The sequence below is a fragment of the Brassica napus genome, chromosome A9 (assembly GCF_020379485.1).
Source record: "Brassica napus cultivar Da-Ae chromosome A9, Da-Ae, whole genome shotgun sequence".
NCBI lineage: Eukaryota > Viridiplantae > Streptophyta > Magnoliopsida > Brassicales > Brassicaceae > Brassica > Brassica napus.
The window spans coordinates 10,664,338-10,683,641 of record NC_063442.1 but is presented as its reverse complement, the minus strand read 5'-3'; the positions used below and the strand labels follow the sequence as shown (position 1 = coordinate 10,683,641).

The 19,304-nt window shown below is 33.8% G+C and overlaps 3 protein-coding genes across 6 annotated transcripts; 1 reads left to right on the top strand and 2 right to left on the bottom strand.

Moving 5' to 3' along the window:
- Nucleotides 1–689: 689 nt before the first annotated feature.
- On the bottom strand, nt 690–2,684 carry LOC106381975 (ADP-ribosylation factor 1). 2 transcript variants are annotated; one of them, XM_013821921.3, is made up of 7 exons: nt 2,568–2,684; nt 1,890–2,042; nt 1,669–1,739; nt 1,481–1,600; nt 1,249–1,367; nt 1,074–1,155; nt 690–906 (listed from the first exon to the last, which is right to left on the bottom strand). In XM_013821921.3, exons 2-7 carry the CDS (start codon nt 2,035–2,037, stop codon nt 901–903), a joined length of 546 nt encoding a protein of 181 aa, XP_013677375.2. In that variant the 5' UTR covers nt 2,038–2,042; nt 2,568–2,684; the 3' UTR covers nt 690–900. The 2 variants fall into 2 exon arrangements, with proteins under 2 accessions (XP_013677375.2, XP_048595828.1); XM_048739871.1 differs by lacking the exon at nt 2,568–2,684 and adding an exon at nt 2,239–2,257.
- A 388-nt stretch (nt 2,685–3,072) lies between these two features.
- LOC106381976 (phosphatidylinositol 3-kinase VPS34) lies at nt 3,073–7,664 on the bottom strand. 3 transcript variants are annotated; one of them, XM_022690861.2, is made up of 17 exons: nt 7,345–7,664; nt 7,032–7,125; nt 6,824–6,920; nt 6,588–6,746; nt 6,285–6,494; nt 6,023–6,201; nt 5,747–5,894; nt 5,586–5,681; nt 5,336–5,471; nt 5,086–5,207; nt 4,755–4,946; nt 4,482–4,652; nt 4,263–4,400; nt 4,022–4,176; nt 3,784–3,927; nt 3,551–3,698; nt 3,073–3,447 (listed from the first exon to the last, which is right to left on the bottom strand). In XM_022690861.2, exons 1-17 carry the CDS (start codon nt 7,454–7,456, stop codon nt 3,310–3,312), a joined length of 2,439 nt encoding a protein of 812 aa, XP_022546582.1. In that variant the 5' UTR covers nt 7,457–7,664; the 3' UTR covers nt 3,073–3,309.
- Nucleotides 7,665–10,593: 2,929 nt separating this feature from the next.
- On the top strand, nt 10,594–14,026 carry LOC106380224 (dynamin-related protein 4C-like). Its single transcript, XM_048739870.1, has 2 exons — nt 10,594–12,025; nt 12,334–14,026. The coding sequence occupies exons 1-2, from the start codon at nt 11,593–11,595 to the stop codon at nt 13,926–13,928; spliced, it is 2,028 nt and encodes a 675-aa protein (XP_048595827.1). The 5' UTR covers nt 10,594–11,592; the 3' UTR covers nt 13,929–14,026.
- Nucleotides 14,027–19,304: the final 5,278 nt, after the last annotated feature.

Genomic DNA, 19,304 nt, shown 5'->3' with positions numbered 1-19,304 from the left:
CCGAGGTACCAACTGAATTACCAACTATTTTCTCTTCGTTGCTTCAACGTACAGGGCAATATGACATCGTGGGACATCATGCTCTACAACGCTTACATGAACTTTCCCAAATCCATGATGAACAGCAGGCGCAGATCAATTCTCTTGTCACCCCGTCAGTCGTCACCAAAGAGCCTGCATAACCCCATCTTAGCACAACAAATGACCCCCACGGAGAACAGATTTCACAGCGTCCATCGCGAATCTAACCCAAAACACACAACCCTGAGCCCGGACAAGACCACAACCAACCTCGGGAAAATACAATAAAAAATTCTTCGTGCTTCCAGCTCAGTCCATGAAGTCGTTCAAGCCATCGAAGAAATACAGAAAATGCCGTTTTCAAATGTATCGTCATTATTCCTAGTTCGAACATCAAGCTAAAGATCTCATATATTTTTTTATATAAAAAACAGATCTTCGGGCTTATGATAGCTTTCTGTAGAGTTATGGGACGAACATGATAATGACGGAGAACAAGTCAACAAACATCAAACTGAAATTGTCAACTCTTCATGGAAAATCTAGCTGGACCATCTCTAAACTGGTTCTCTCGCCTATACACAACGATACCATCAACAACTTCTTACGGTGTTTATTATTACTTCATGTTCATAGAAAAATGAGAATTTGACACGGACATGTGAACATTGTCCCAAAAGTAATAAAAGATAAATAAATTCATCACCAACGTTCTGTTATATCTATCGTTAAAGACACAAAATAAATCATTTTTAACTGGCAACATATACGACTCCATAATCACCAAAACTCAAAAACAAAAAAGAGAGAGAAAAAGGTTTTGAACAAGAAGCAGAGATAATGCTTCTCCCAGAAGCCAAAGCTTTCGTCTCACAAAGCTCAAGCCTACAAGCAAAACGTAGAACAAATATCAAATGACTACAAAACCAAAGCAAACTTTCATTATAGTGTAGACTATAGGAAGAAGAACAAAGTCAACTGAAAATCAGCTAAATTTCAAAAACTTTCCCGGATACTATAATTTGGAATGTTTCTGTAAATGGAAGGCTTACTTTGTTAGCAATGTTGTTGGAGAGCCAGTCCAGACCTTCGTACAGTCCCTCACCGGTGGTGGCGCACGTGCTCTGGATGTACCTGAAGAGAACAACGGAACAGTGTTGGTTTTATGTTTCGAGAGCTCACAGACAATAACAATGCGAAACAACAAAAATGTTCTTTGATAATCACCAATGACGCTGCCGGAGAGAGTGGAGTCCAAGCTTATCGGTTATCTCAGCAGCATTCATTGCATTTGGAAGATCCTGCTTGTTAGCAAACACAAGAAGTACTGCATCACGAAGCTCATCCTGCAGATTACAAGCATTAATAGGTCAGTCTGATTATTATCGTAAGTGTAGCACAAGACCAATGGAAGCAGCGTTATGGGATTGACTATAAGGGAGCAAGTAAGTGAAGGTACCTCGTTTAACATCCTGTGAAGTTCATCTCTTGCTTCAACAACACGATCTCTGTCATTGCTATCGACCACGAAGATCAGACCTTGAGTGTTCTGGAAGTAGTGCCTCCACAAGGGACGGATCTGTAAGAGAACACAAGTGAGGACACGTTTTCTATTAAAACCATAGAAAGTTAAGAGATGGTGGAAACCTTGTCTTGACCCCCGACATCCCACACAGTGAAGCTGATGTTTTTGTATTCAACTGTTTCCACATTAAACCCTGTATAAAAACAGATCATACAATGAGTCTCTCCACAGATCAAGCATGTTGATTTAATTATAATCACGTTTCCTAATACAGTTTGTACCCAAATCACTTGTCAATGCGTATTCTCTATGATGGTTTTAAAAGAAGAGAAGAGTGACTGACCAATGGTGGGGATGGTGGTAACGATCTCACCAAGCTTGAGCTTGTAAAGAATGGTGGTCTTACCAGCAGCATCAAGACCAACCATAAGGATACGCATCTCCTTCTTCGCAAACAGCTTGCTGAAAAGCTTTCCAAATGAAAGCCCCATTTTCCCTTTCAAACACAACGCAGATCATAAACATTTTAACTCAAAGATTTTGCCAATTTGACATTCAACTAAGATACGAGCTAGCCAATCATCATCCTAACATGAATAGCACTCTCAGTCTACTGCCAATTTGAAAATTCAACACACAAAACTATAGACTTCACTATGTGATTCCTGATCCTACGACCTACAGAGACTCACCAAATGAGATTCCCAATCACGTAAAATGTAACAGTTCGGAAGCAAATGAAATGTGAAACAATACGATCGATCACGATAATACGTATTTCAAGATGAATCTTAACACAGGATCAGGAAGCTACGAAGAGCGAGATAACTGCAGATTCGATTATATTTCGGATTAAATTCAGATCAAATCACGGATTTGAAAACAGGAAGCTGTCACAATCTCTGAAGAACAGAGGATCTAAGCCAAAGAGATCCGATGTGTATACGAAGTATCGAAATCAAATCATCAATCGCGTGAAAATCATAAGAAGCGAAACGATCGAAAAAGGTTTGGAGTTTACCTTCCGAGCTTGATGCGAAAAGATCTGAACGATAGAGAGAGAGAGAGAGGTTTTCAATCAATGCGAGTAGGTTAAGTGAAAATGTATCCTCTAAATGTGTGTTATTTCACTACCACCCTTGATATTATCATTTTGTTTCAATTTAACCCACAAACTAATTATTGTACATTTACCCCGTTAATTTGGGCCCGATTGAAAATATTTCCAATCTGTTTGGGACGGTATTTATTACTACTATACCCCCATTTTGATACCCAAATCCACAGTTGCATCTTATGATTCTAAGAGATTAAAAGGAAAAGAGTTTCTGAGGTTTTCTTCTATAATTTATAATCACGGAGGCAGTATGGGAGAGCAATTTAAATTTGCAAGGACGAAAATTCAGAAGCTAAGGAAGTAATGGGAGCATTTTTAAATTTTCATTTTCTAAAAAGAATGAAGATTCGACGAGGGTCAACATTGCAACAACACAAACAAACATATTCACAAGAATACAATAATGGAGGATTGGTTAACAAGTAAGCTTTAGTAAAACAACAGAGTCAAGAACAAAACGCAGCGTTTTAAAGTGGCCATAATCTAGCTTTCAAGGTTACCAAGTTTATTTACAGAGTAATTGTTTTGCCAGAGGATGTAAAAGCCAAGAACACAAATCAAACCTTCGAGTGTGTGTTATTGACGTGAGAAAGTAAATAGCATATACATTTTCCGGCTAACCCCGATACAGTTAACACTCTGGTTCTCAACGCCAGTATTGAGCCCATCTGTGTATGGTTTCAACCATTTGCGGGAACAGAGCGCTTACGCTTTCATTAATCAGATCTTGGAAGAAATGGATGCATGCTTCGTCGTCCATATCGAGCCTAAACTTTTCTTGGAGCTGCGTATAAACAAAAAAAAAAACGCAGCGTTTAGGAGACCAATAAGGCGCAAGCAAGAGCTGGTCCACGTACAAGAAAACCATAAGAGTGAAAGAACCTTACTTTGAGAATGCCCTTCTCTGGATCTGAGGCTATATCTGGAATAGTGGAACCCGCCATGAGATAGAACAGATTCAGAATAAGGTTGCTTGATTTCCGGAGAATGTTGTAGGCTTCACAACAGTAAGATTTGAACCTTGTGTAGTATTGGCTGCATGGAACACATAGTACTGAGTAAATCTAATGCTATATACACCTCTCCAGCCAAAGATTCATCGAGTTAGTAAACATGGTACCTTTCTGCTCCGCCCATGGCTTCCACCATTTCTTTACAGAGTTTCATCGGTGGAGGGAATGGTTTAGGATCTCTACCGAGTATAAATGCGAAATCAACGTGGAAAAGACGGCCATCATCTGTAAGGAGGAGGTTGTCCAGGTGTCTACATTTCAAAAACAGGCCATCAATCAGGATTTGATTACAAGGCACGTATATATAAAGCAAGACTTCTTGAACACAGCACCTAGTAAATGTACCTGTCTCCAATGCCAAGTATATACGTGATCACAGAATACCCCGCACAGCTTTTTATAAAAGTCTCGAGGCAAGTTGCTGTTATCCCGAAAGGAGCATGCTCATCCGGATGAAACTTCTGTAGATAACTTGTTATGCTTCGGTGCTCTGAGAGAATCTGAACATGCAAAAGGCACATATCTTAGAATAACGAGATTGTTTACTCTCGAAATTACAATGCCCTGATGGTGCTGCAGAGCGTACCTGAGCCAAAGAACGGGATGGTATGAACTCCAACATTCCTTCGTCATGACCAGTTGCTAACACCTTATAAGGTGTCAGGCACAGATCAAGATTTTCCAGCTTAAGCAGTCTATCCATGAGCCAAACCATTTGAACAACCTATAGAGGAGATAAGAGAAACAATAATCACAACATGAAGAGAAGATCTACCACAATGTGATGCAATACACCTAACTATACCAGTTGGTCTTGCCGGAGATCATCTCCCTTCTTAAATATAACTTTACAACTTCCTTCGTCTTCTGTTCGGAAAGCTAGCATCAGAGGATTCAATTGACTTTTAAAGAGCGTTGATTCTCCGGGAACAATCCCTTTTATGAGGACACTAGGGGTAAGCGGTGATCGAATAGGCTGGAAGTAAACCGAATCCAAAAAATCATTAAAACACTTCGACTCAGACATTCTTTGATAAACAACACTTGTTACTAATTAGCTATACTCTAGTGAAAGTACCTCTTCAAAGTAGGTGAGTTCGCTAAGGAGTCCACTTAAAAGCTGCCTGAGCTTCTCAATTTTCTTCTGGGTGTTTCCACGTACATTTCTCACTTCTCGTGTTATGGAAACTAACTGAGCAGTCAGTCCTGTTTGGCCCACCAAACTTTGCCACAGTTTATTTCCATCTTCTCCATTAACATCAGGCGGCAGCTGATATTATTAAGAGGAAAACGACAATTCTATAGCAGTTAAAAACAGATCTCACTTGATGAATAAAACAGCTCAAAACGGACACAAATTACAACGTAAGGTGGCCACTACTACTCTCGCTAGAAGTAAGGATTCACACCTTTTTCATACTCTGCTCGAGTAAGTCGTATGTGCTGAAATATCGCTTGTTATAGACATGGTCAGTAAGTTCAACAGCAACATACCAGCGAAAAAAACTGGCCAGCTGAATATTCTGCAAAGCTAGAAGTTTGAAGGAAGAATAACAGAAATAAATCAATGAATAACTCAGGGAACAAATGTAAATCAGTTACATAGAGAGAGAGAAAAAAAATCAGCAAATTTTCATGGATAATAAGTTCAGAACATACCCCGTTGGACAAGGAACTGAGAAAGCCTGGATCTATCAGAGCGTTCAAAACGGAGAGCCTGAACCAGTTGAAGCAAGTAACACTGGAGCTCTTCATCATCAGCTCTTTCAAGGACACTCACAGCATAAGCTCGAACCTATCAGTAGTAGCAAGGAATTAGCAAACATTTAAAGATATCAGGAGGAAGGAAAAGCATATTCAGTACGAGGTTACAAGACCAAAAGAAAAGAAAACTTGGCATTTCTAGTACCTCTTCACTTTCGAATAGAGGAGACAATAGCTCCAAGGCATCACATACATCTATCGTTTCCCATTTGTACATAAGTTGAATTGCTTGCTTCGCTTCCTGCCAACATAGGAAAGATCATGCAACATGAAAAAATAAGAACCAAGAAAAAGATGTACGCTTACCTGAACATCACTCCACTCCACACAGCGAAGAAACTTTGTTAGAGCTCTCTTTTCAGACATCAGAGAGAAACGAAACTTCCACAGAAGTTGTCTTTCATCTCCACTCAAAGTCCTTGTTGGCGGATATTTTAGAACTCTTTGTATTGATCTTTAAAAGAAGAAAAGAACAACTTCCATTGTAATACGATCAAGAAATGATAGGAAACTGTTTCTCTAAAGAGTGACACACAACTTCAATTAAACCAAGAGAAAAAAAAAACTTCATTTCATACTTACTTCCGCTCGGTATTACTCGGCTTGAGATCCCTGTCAATAATGCCACGATCCAAGCTCCTTGCAAGCTTAAGTTGCTTGTGCTCTGAAGGATTAAACTTTCCTAGTTCTGTATCCCAGACAGTAACAAATTCATTTGTTGATCCTATTGGGGAAGTTATCAACAAATTGGCTCCAGACTCCTAGAAATCCAAAGCAGATAGACATAAATAAACATGGAGAAATTTTTCTATTTCAACAGTTAACACGGTCACAGAATAGCTACCTGAAATACGACTCGATGTTCAAAACTACAAAAGTCGACAACCAAGTAGAGATACGAGTTTCCATGCTTGGAGCTTTCTTGTTCCTTGATCTTATCCAAGGATTTCAACAAAAGTCGGTCCAGCCAATCAATGCTTTGGATCTGCCCCCTTTCGAACTTATTCATAAGCTTCTCCAAACGCTCTAGCTCGCCTCGCTCATGCCGTGGAACCTAGAGTATAGCAAAGTACAGAAACCCCAAGATAAAGAAAGTCGGCATAAAGAACAACATTTCGAAATGTAAATCGAGAAGTAATCAAGAAACCTTTCCAGGAGTAGAGGTAGGAAATGAACCATCCGCTTCCTTCCCTTTCCATATCCTAAGCTTCTGCTTTCCTGATTTCATTTGCATCTTGCTGTTAAAGAGAAGGATCGTGGCACCACCAATGAGTCCCTCACCTTTTCCACACGAAACATCCCATACCTAACACAAGTATAGATTCTTCGATAAGCAGAAGAAAAAAAAAACAGAGGAAGCAATGTGGACAGCGATTTGTATACCGTGATGGCAAGTTGCGAGTGAGCAGTCAAGTCACGATATTTAGAACTGAGAGTGATGAGTTCGTTCCAGCAGTATGGTGGTCCTGTAGTGTTCAACCTGGAATTAAGAAGAGAGCTATGAAACATCAAAACGCTTCTACAACACATCAATCAAGGAAGGCAAAAAATCATGAGAAGTGTATATATATATATAGAAAAGAGAAGAAACCTTGTTCTCATGGGAAGACCAAAAGGAGCTCCATCTATATACAATGCACACTCAACGTAAAGCTCTGGTCTTTTGTCCTCTGCGCCGGAGACAACTCCTTATTAAAAAAAAAAAAACATGAACCAAACCAACATCTCAAGAAACTGAACATAACTCACTAGAAATCTGTGTCTCCTTAGCAACAATAAGCAAGTTACTAACATGAAACCTTAAATTCTACACCATTCACCAAGCAGTTAATCACATTAACATCAATCAAGATAGAAATCTACTTCCACCAGTAATAAACATATAGATTGAATCTTTTGAGTACCCGAATCAGTAGATTTCTCGACGGGGAGGGTTCCATCGAGCTTCTCGATACGGAAAGTGAAGGGGGAATTGAGATCGCAGGAGAGGAAGAAACGAAACTCGCTCGCACCCATCTTCTGATTCTAGAAAATCAAAATTAGGGCTTTTCTCATCTGCGGAGAGAGATGAATCGATGGATATGGAGACACAAATTAGACGACCGGCGCGGTGATTGATCAGCTTACGCTATTAAAACGTAGGCGAAGTCGTAACTCGTACCGTAGACGCCTCCGGCGAAATAGACTCCTTCAAAACTACAAATGTTAAATGAAAATTACAATTGGAGCACATGATACATTTTAGGATTTATCTAAAATCTCAAATACCTGATAAATTATGAATCCAAGATGCGATTTTAAATTATGTATATTCTAATTTTTATTGTTTTTAACATCAAATTATTTTTCATAATATGTGAACAAATTCATGAAACACTAGCCTAATAGAGTTTTTTTTTAAAGAGAGGTATATCTATACTATTATTTGAGAGTGAATTTGCTTACTTGTCATGTTTTTTATTATTTTAGTTAATTTATCTACTTGTTATCTTTTTCATAATTTTAGGATGAGTAATTAGTTTAATTAATATTATTATTTAAATATTTATAATATTATTATGATATTAAGATAATTAATAAACATGCATTAACATATTCTATTGTTATATATATTATTATTTAAAAAATGTGCCAATATATAAATATCATGATATTTAAGATTTTTAATTAATAAATTGATATTAATCATTGATATTAACAATATCTACCGATAATATCATCATTACTTTTATCTTATATTTAGTTGATGATTTTAATGACTAAATATTATATCCAATTTTTCTGATTTTATTTAGAAATATTGATCAAATACATATTATTAGAAATATATATATAAGTATACTAATATATCTGAATAAATCGGTTTTTTTGGTTTATTCGACTTGATCTATCTATACTATTATTTGAGAAGTGGATTTGCTCACTTGTCATGTTTTCCATGAATTTAGTTAATTTATCTACTTGTCATCTTTTCCATGATTTTAATTATTATTTTAATATTTATATATTATTATGATATTAAGATAACTAATAAACATTAACATATTCTATTTGTTATATATATATTATCTAAAAATATTTAAATATATAATTATCATGATATTTAAGATTTTTAATTAATAAATTGATATTAATAAATGATATTAACAATATTTACCGATAATATCATCATTATTTTTATCTTATATTTAGTTGATGATTTTAATGACTAATATTATAGCCAGTTTCTCTAATTTTTATTAGAAATATTGATCAAATACATTTAGTTAAAAATATTATATAAAAGTATACTAATATATCTGAATCAATAGTATTTTTTTGTTTATTCGGTTTAATCGCTTAATATGCTGAACCATATCTATATATTGCGATTTTTAAAAAATAACATCCATTCATTTTATTTGATACTACCAAATCCAGACTGTTGTTTCGATTTGGTTTGGTTTTATCGGATTGAACACTCCTACATTATCATTATTTTGTTGATGTTTTATAGTTTTGATTTTATAAAATTCTTTCAGTGCCACATGATTTATTTTCAGTCCAAATACAATATATATGTGTTTAATTTCAAATACAAATTTCGTAATTTAATTATTACTTTAGAAAATATTTTGATCTGAAATCTACATCACATAAATAAAACTATGAAACAAAAGAACATAATTTAGTGCATTGATTATCAATATTAATATTGAAGTTTTATGATCTATAATAATATAAAATTCCTATCAAAATTAATTATTATGTTTTATAAAAATAAACATTAGAACTAAAAATTTGCTAGATATATAGATATATTAGTCCATACAAAGTGCGGAAAATCAACTAGTTCATAATTGAACATCAAGTCATCAATTAAATCAACTAATATTGTTTTGAGAGACATTTTTTTCTAAATGGTTATTATTCAGTCATTGTCTTTTACCTTCTTGCCAATCAAAGGAGAAGTGACCAAAATACTTACCATATTCCTAATTAACTCAAGACTCTAAAGAACTCAAAGTGCTAACTCAGATCTGAGATAGAACTCTGCTAAATATATAAATCAACCAGAATTTGGCATTTTTCTTCAAAATTAGTGATATATATAGATTTTATATTGATGAAATCAAGTTCGTGGAAAGGCCAATTCCAGACTTGTAAGTGCAAGATGAAACACAATGTAGTATGACATAAAATAAGACAATAGACAATGAGGTTAGCAAACACTTTTTGCTATATTAGAATTTTTTTTAAACAATTTTTATAACACTTGCTTTATCAGTTTTACACAACTTGTTAACACCCTAAACAATTGCTAATAAAATATTTTAATCTGATCAGCTTTTGTCTCTTTGTCGTCTGCTACGTCAGCCTCTGCCTCAAAACGTCACCAAGAACTCCTCCAATGGATTTTCACCCTTCCTTTATAATAATAAGCTTCGAGAGTCTTGTCGATTCCTCGACCCCTTTCTATTTTATAGTTATTCCCACGTTCCCAAAACAACTTCCATATTAATAGATATAACTTCATTTTCTGGAATTATATTTATTACTTTTCTCCATGGCATAATTAAAGTTGATCCCTAAGTTTATTTACTGATCTTATCTCCACGATATAAACTTGCTACTCAAGTTTAACCTACACTCATCATCTTACATCCATGTGAATAAACTTTCAAAGACTGAACTGACTCAATTCCAAGTGAAAAAAAAACAATGTTTTAAACTGAAACTTACTATAAATAATCTGTGAATTCTGATTTAGGTTTCAATTTAGTCATATTTGTTAAGCTAGATGAGCTTCCAACCTAAAACCAATTGGTGCTAAGTGGAGTGGCCCATCCATCTTATATATTGCTAAGGATCTCTTCCAATATCCGATGTGAGATATTTATTCCTAATACGTCCCCTCGAGATGATGGTTTTTTAAGCGTCAATCTCGGAATGTTCGGGCGAGGATCGATGGGCCAACTTTGGACCAGATCTATGTAGATCGGGTTGGACTACATGGATCGGGCTCTGATACAATGTTAAGCTAGATAGATGAGCTTCCAATCTAAAACCAATCGGTGCTAAGTGGAGTGTCTCATCCATCTTATATATTGATAAAGATCCTTTCCAATATTCGATGTGGGACATTTATCCCTAATAATATTGATCTAAATTTGTGTTTCAACACGGTATCTTCCAACATATTTGTTTCACATGTACATACATTCATATTCCTAAGTTAAGTCATCATAAACTATTTTCATATACTTAGAGCCATTCTTATCTATAGATAATTTTTTTAAAAAAAAATTACATCAATGGTATCAGTCCATCTTCTTTTTATTGATTTAGGAAACACAATAACCCGCATGCATCATATAGTTTATGTCAAAAGAAATGTCTACATTATACCCAAAAAAAAAAGTCTACATATTACGAATAACATTTTCTGACGTTTAGTTATACAAATACTCTATATAGACTTGACTCTATATTTTTATTATTAAAAACGAATTTTTTTAATTTTTATACTAGATTGATGTTCCTGCATGGTGCCAAAAAAATAGAAACTAGTCGTTATACTTCTAGAAATTAATTCCTTCTAAGTTAAATCATCATAAACTATTTTCATATAAAACAAATCTTTTTATTTAGAAATTAAAGACGACAGTTACCTAATACTAGTATTCAATTGCTTCACCAGACTGGTTAGTTTCTAATTACTTCTTACATTCAATTCGGAAATTTAACCTTTTCTTTTTGTTGATATAGCAAACACAATACCCAGCATGCATCATCTTGTTAATGTCAAAAAGAAAGAATTTAAGTTACTACATATTACGAGAAATTATTTTCTGATTTTCAGTTTTAAATACATATACAATGAAGGATTAAAGGGCGGCCTTTTAGCTTCATCTACGAGCTAAATAGGTGTAATTGTTTTTTGAAAAAAGCTAAATAGGTGTAATTATGGACTTAGTTAAGTTTTTTCAATTCCAACATGCACGTCCACCTACATCCTTTCATCTCAAACGTTTTACTTCTTGATTACACCACTCAGACAATAAACCCTTATGATATCTCTCTATATATATCTTCGAGTGTCTCTGAGAAGAATCACACTCTTTCATAAATATTTCTTATATCCATAGCAATATCCTTCACAATAGTCGAAAATGGCAGGTCGTAACAAGCATGTTGTCTCTAAAACCTCTTCTTCTCTGGCTATTGTCGAAGCTAACCCCCCGGCCAACAAAATTATACCCATTGAAGCACCGATAGTTTCTTCTTACAATGACCGGATCAGGCCGTTGCTCGACACTGTTGACAGGCTGAGGAACCTGAATGTAATGAGAGAAGGGATCCAGCTTCCAACCATTGTCGTTGTTGGAGACCAGTCCTCTGGGAAGTCTAGTGTTCTTGAGTCCTTGGCAGGGATTAGTTTGCCTCGTGGGCAAGGAATTTGCACTAGGGTTCCTCTTGTGATGAGACTCCAAAGAAGTTACAGCACTGAGCCTGAGATCTGGCTAGAGTATGGTGACACAGTTGTTCATACGGATGAGGAACACATCGCTAAAGCTATTTGTGCTGCTACAGATGTGATTGCTGGTATGTTATATTGTTCTCTCTCTCTCTCTCTCATTTCATTTTATGTTAACTTTTGCTGAAAACCTATAGCATAGTTTAATGTGAATGAGACCGTTATCTGAAAAATTAATGTTATAGACTTATAGTAAGTTGTTTACGCATACTCCTGAATAAAAGTGCTTATAGATGTTATGTGATTTTTTGCCACTCCTAGTTTGTTCTTTATATGAAAGAGTTATGCATTACACTACTGTTTATATAAGATGAATTTACAAAGCGTTTTCTTGTTACAGACTATGAAAAGTACTTATAATATACATATGTTGCAGGATCTGGTAAAGGGGTCTCTGACGCTCCTTTAACCCTCCATGTGAAGAAGGCTGGTGTTCCTGATCTTACCATGGTTGATCTCCCTGGGATAACTCGTGTTCCAGTGAACGGACAGCCTGAAAACATCTATGAGCAAATATCTGCGATGATCATGAAGTACATCAAGCCTCAAGAATCCATCATCCTCAATGTTCTGTCAGCTACGGTCGACTTCACGACCTGTGAATCCATCCGCATGTCTAGACAGGTTGACAAAACCGGTGAACGGACTCTGGCTGTTGTCACAAAGGCAGACATGGCTCCTGATGGTCTTCTACAGAAGGTTACAGCAGACGATGTGAGCATCGGACTTGGTTATGTATGTGTCAGAAACCGCATCGGTGAAGAGACATACCAAGAAGCGAGGATGCAAGAAGAGCTTCTGTTCAGGACTCATCCAAAGCTAAGCTTGATTGATGATGACATTGTGGGGATTCCCGTCTTAGCTCAGAAGCTAATGCTTATCCAAGCAACGATGATCGCCCGCTGCTTACCTGAAATCGTCCGCAAGATCAACGAAAAGATGGAGATCAGTGTCCTCGAACTGAACAAGCTGCCAATGGTGATGGCTTCCGCAGGTGAAGCATTGATGACATTGATGGACATCATCGGCTCAGCAAAAGAGTCTCTCCTGAGAATCCTCATCCAAGGAGATTTCTCTGAGTACCCTGAAGATCATAAGATGCACTGCACTGCTCGCTTGGCTGAAATGTTAAGCCAATTCTCAGACAATCTCCAAGCACACTCCAACGACGTCACCGTCGATTTCTTGATGGACGAAATCAAGATTCTCGACGAATGCAAATGCGTTGGCCTTCCTAACTTCATTCCAAGATCAGCTTTCTTGGCTATACTGTCACAGTACGTCGACGGTATCCATTCCAAGCCGGTCGAGTTCATCAAGAAGATTTGGGAGTACATCGAAGCTGTTCTCATTCCGGTTATTTCCAAATACGCTGAAAATTTCCCACAGATTCAGTCTTCAGTCAAACGAGCTGGACGCAATCTTATCACAAAGATGAAGGAGCAGTCCGTGAACAGAGTTGCTGAGATCGTTGAGATGGAGAAGCTGACGGACTACACGTGTAACCCTGACTACATGACGTCTTGGACGGAGAAGACAGCTTCGCAGCATAGCTTCGTCCTTGCTGTGTTGTACGACCAGGCCAGACCTGAGAACTTCTCTCTCGCTGGATTTGGGGAGGTGAAGATCTCTCATCTGAGGAAGTACCACGCTCATTTGCTGCAGCAGGCGTTTGATATGAAGATGAGGATCGCGTCGTACTGGAACATTGTTCTGAGGCGGATTGTGGATAACCTTGCGCTGTTTCTTCAGTTCTCGGTGAAGAATCTGGTGAACGCTCAGTTTCAGAAGGAGATTGTGGCGGAGATGGTGGATCCTAGAGGCGGCGGAGGAGTTGAGAGGATGATGGAGGAGTCTCCTTCGGTGGCGAGTAAGAGGGAGAAGTTGAAGAAGAGTGTGAAGCTCTTGAAGGAGTCTAAGGACGTTGTGGCAGCCATTGTTGATCAGAACTCTGGTTATGGAGGTCGTTAAATTGTTGTTTCTGAAATCGGATCGTGTCCGGTTGCGTTTGTTTTTGTTGTGGTGGGTGTGGGCCCTTTTTTTCTAAATTTTAATTTTTCGTCTAAGTTGCGTTTTATTTTAAAAACTTTTGTTTGTAGTTACGGGCTTCAGATTATGTGCTGTTGCCTTTCGAAATGAATTTCAAGTTTCAGTTAATTTGGTCAAATCGTCTATAATCTATTAATTTATAATTTTTTTTTTATTTACTATTAACAAGTCATAGTAAAACTATTTAAAGAATGGATTGATATGACATGTTTGATTATTTAATTTGGTTAAATTGTCTATAATCTATTAATTTAGAATCTTATTTTTTGTCTACTATTAACAAGTCATAGTAAGACTATTTAAAGAATTGGTTAATGTAACATATTTGATTATTTATATTTAAAATTAACAGACTATAAATTTGAATTTTATTTTTTTAATTATAACAAAATCTGTTGATAAAGAATCTAGCAAAATCTTACTAAAATTTTAAATATTTTATAAAATAACATATTAATTAATTTCGTAATTAGTAATATAATTTTATTATAAATCAATTTTAATCAAAATTTCATTCTAAAACAAGAAAATAAAATTCTATACTACTTTTTATAAATTTAATAATTATATTTTGTATTATATAAAAATAGAAGTTATTTATGAATTACATATGACAAAATTATATTAAATAGGTAAATTAACAAATTTTATTTTTTAAAAACTCTCTCATTTAAATAAATTAGCACTCATCATTAAAATGAGTTAAAATTCGTAAATCATATAATATTTTATATAAAAGTAATTTTAGTAACATAGATTAAACTTTTATATCTACAACTATATGTTATCTTTTTGTTTATTTTGAAACTCTCGACAATATGTTGTTTAAAAATGTTTATACATGAAAAAATAATGGTATATAATAACCTTTACCTCATATACTATTTTAAAAATATGTTATCAGAAAACTATGAAATTTTAATAATTCATTTAAAATATTAATACAAATCAAATTATTTTTTTAATTATAATAAAATATGTTGAGAATATTTTAGAAAACATTACCAAAAGTTCAATTTAAAAAAAAAAGTATTAATGTAGTATAAAAACAAGTTCAAAATTCTTGTAATCTTCCAAACTCAAAAATAGTTGTGTAATTTTCCAAAGTTTTCTTAACAAAATATACAATTTTAAAAATAAATATTAAAACTCAAAATGATAATATTTCAAACTTTACAAAAGATAAAATCATAGATAATAAAGAATAACTTTTTGAAATGCATCATAAAATTACAAACTATATATGCTGTAAAAATTAAAGTAATCTAAGGGGGTGTATTCAATATAACATTTGAGGTGATTTGATTTTTAATAGAGTCTTAGATGATTTCAATAAGTTGCAAAGATTTATATGATTTTTGTTAAACCACTCTAGAATATAACCTAAAACCATGGGATTTAAATTTTAATTTTTTAACTACGAAACTCCACCCAAACATCCTAAAATCACCTGGAACTTTAAAACTTTACAACTTAAAATATTTTCAATAACATTAGATTTAGAGTACTCTACGAAATGTTAAGTTCAATAACAGTGAATTTAAAATGAAATTTTAAAATTCATGTTTGAATAAAAGTAGATTTGTCATTTTAATACAAATCACCTTAAACTCTCAGTTGAATACACCCACCTAATATTTTGAAATCTTAATTAAAACAAAATATATCATAACATCCAAAAAATATCATATATTAAGAAAATTTACTAAAATAAATTGATAGATGCTTCTATGTATAAAATTTACTAAAATGATAGGGTTATATAATTTAAACAAAATAGTGTTTTTTACTTATAAATACTTTAAAATACTAAAATGATATATGTTAAAGAATATTTTTTAAACACAGCATTTAAATATTAATTATCTTAAACATATATATTTCTATAATATAAATAAATATATTTTTAAATTTTATCATATGCAAAATGTATAAATTAAAAAAAAAACATATTTTGGAAGAGGTTCTCTATTTGTTTATTTCTGATTGTTATTTTATTTTACATATCTCAAAAATATATTTGTAAGTAATAAAAATAATAACAAAGTAAAATATATTAAATAAATCATTATATATTAATAATGTCAAATAAGAAATATAAACAATAATATTATAGAATCACACAATATATAACACTAAAATGAAAATTACATATTTAAAACATTTGTAATAAAATCAAATACATTTATAAAATTAAATATAAATGCACGGACGTACGGATTAAAATCTAGTTAATGATTTAAATTATCGTCTTAAAAAGAAGAAGAGATTCCATATATTATGCAAAAGATGTCCTTAAGACTTACAGCACATCATTGATCCGCATATCTAATATATTAAAACAGAAGTCATGACTTCTTTTCATGTATGATTTTTTTAGTTGGGACCATTCCTAGAAATATCATATTTTACATAAGTTCATTATTATATCTTTTAATATCTTTATCTTTTTATTTGAAATACAAATGAATATATTTAAAATGTTGTAACAAAATCTTCTTAAAATCTTCTTAGAATCTTTTTAAATTTACTTTCGAAAATTAGTTAGTTTAATTTAAATTATCATAAAATATAATTAGAAACTAAAATTGAATATAGTTTTGGTTTATAAACGAAAATTTAAATAAAATGAAATTAATTAATTTCAAAAATACATTTACTAATAATTTTTAAATATTTTGTTAGAAATAAATATTTATTTCTATTTTAATTTTTTCAAATTTGTTTTCTAATAAAATAAAAATCATGATTTTTTGATGAGTGATATTTTTATTTGGACCATCATTTAAATTTTATATTAAATGTATATCACTAATGCTAATATATATAATATTTTTAACTACTTTAATTATAATATCTTTTATATCTTTTAATATGTTTAAAAAAATTAAAATTCTAACAAATCTCTTGAAAAAGATTATAATAAGATCTTAATTGTCATAAATTGAATATAAATAGTTTCAACTAATTTTGTAATTAGTAATGAAATGTTACTAAAAGAATAAAATTATATCCTATTTTATCAATTTTATAATAATATCTATCATTTTAAAATAAAAATGTTATATTGAACAAAATATGATAAAAATATTTTAAATTGATAAGTTAACATATTTTATTTTCATAAATATAAAATATTTATGCTAAAGATATAATATGTTGATAGAACGGGTTAATATTAGTAAACTATATAATACATGTATAAAAATTTAACTTATCTTAAACTTTTTTAATATACAGTAATTTATTATATAAAATTAATAAATATTAAAAAATTACTAAAAAATCTAGCGATTTGAATTACGGATCATGATTATAATAAATTAAATACAAAATTGTTTTCATATATGTTGTTTCATGCATTAAAAATTTTAGTTTAGTAATCAAACGCAAATTCAATAGGACAAATATATAATAAGCAACATATATATGTGATGATTTTAATTTACAGCATGAAAGCTAAAAAATTATTATATTTGGCATAATTATACAAACATTTAAATATGTGAATAACATTAAAAATATATAATAATTATGTAAAACAAATATCTATATATATAAATATGAAAATATATAGCCGTACGGTTGTGCGGATAAAAATCTAGTTCACTAACTTAAACCACAAGCTATCCAAAGCCAAAACAGAACAGCTAAGTAAAGTGGAAAACCTCAAACCAAGTAGACAAAGGAAGATGGTTGAGGGCCGGTTGGGTTTACTCCTAATTGTTAGCCTTATTTCAGCAATGAGAGAAGCTGCTGCCTGCTGGTCGAGAGACCACTGAACGTAAGCGAAAGTTGCACTCTTTCCAAAGAGCATCACAAGTAGTTTGAAAAACCAAGTTGAATATAAGACCATCTGCAACCATGGATTCGGTAAGAATCTTTAAAAATTCACTTTTTTATTTTTTTATTATTATTTATTTTTCAACAAAGAAAAAAAAAAGATAATCAATGGCAAATCACCACTTAACTGCAGGACCCGCAAGCAGTGACAATATTTTTCACGGATTAATCCTTATATAAAGATAAAAAGAGGCTAATCCTTAATATAGTGTAGAACTCATCAAATTTTTTACTTAGGTTTTGGAGGTAAGAGGCTCCATTGCAGATGCCCTAAGGTTTGGAACTGTTCATGCCTCGAGATACTATATCCTATTAAATCATGCTGCCACCTTAATATGGTTCATGCAATTAATGGTTACAACTTACATGATATAGCAGAACACATATCAATCTTATTTCAAAACTCGTCAAAATAAATAGTCAAATATCTAGATGACTATTAAATTGCGATGACTTTTGTTTTTTTTTTTTTTTTTTTCCGTCAATAGTTTTTTAATTATAGAAAACGGACCCAGCCCAGAACAAATTACAATAGAAGCCCACTAAATTAACTGGACTAAAACTCGTTACACAATTGGGCCAATTTCCCACGGCCCACTTTGAGGAACCCTAGACACTACACGGGAACGAAGCGCGGCCGCCTCGCAGATCTGTCTTTTCGTCGCGTGGACACGTGTTGACATCCTTGACGTCGAGGGTCACGTGTCGCGAGATCATCGCATCACACCCGTTTCTCGTACTCACCGGAGATCCAACCTTCGGATCTTCCGGCCACACCGGAACTCCATAATTCCGATCCTCTTCACCGTAAAGAACTTTTAGGACTCTAATATCGGAGAGAATCAATCGTTTTGGCGAGATCTCATCCACCACCATTCACCGTAGCCGCCCAAAGCCTCGCATGCAACCTCACTCTTTCCGTCGGAAATCTTTTCTCTCCTCCGACACGACCAGAAACAACTCAAACCAAGATTAAACACCGAAATAAAATCAAACTAAAAAACTAAACCCTAAAAGACTAGGGGACGAAAGCCGGCGACGTAAAGCTGTGATAGCCTTTACTTCCCGGAAGCTGGAGCCGACGACGGCGGTACTAAGAAAGCTTCCCCGCCGCGGAGACAAAGGACCGGAAACGACGGATCTGTGAGAGTCTCCGTCTTCCGGAGATAGAACTCGAACTATTGATATCGCCCCTCCTACCCTTAACCCCGTCGTGACTCAAGTACCAGAACCACACCGGTTGTTGACTGACCAGAGCTCCGACAAACGGAAACCGAATAAAAGGAAGAGGGACAGGACCGAATGATTTTATCTGAAGGAAAAAGGACTCCAGCGGCGGCACGGACGCTCACGCGCCGACCGACCGCCGGATCCCTTTTATAAAGACTTTTCTCTCTCTCGATGACTTTTGTTTAATAATCACCTTTTTAAAATTATACATTTGCATTAGTAACT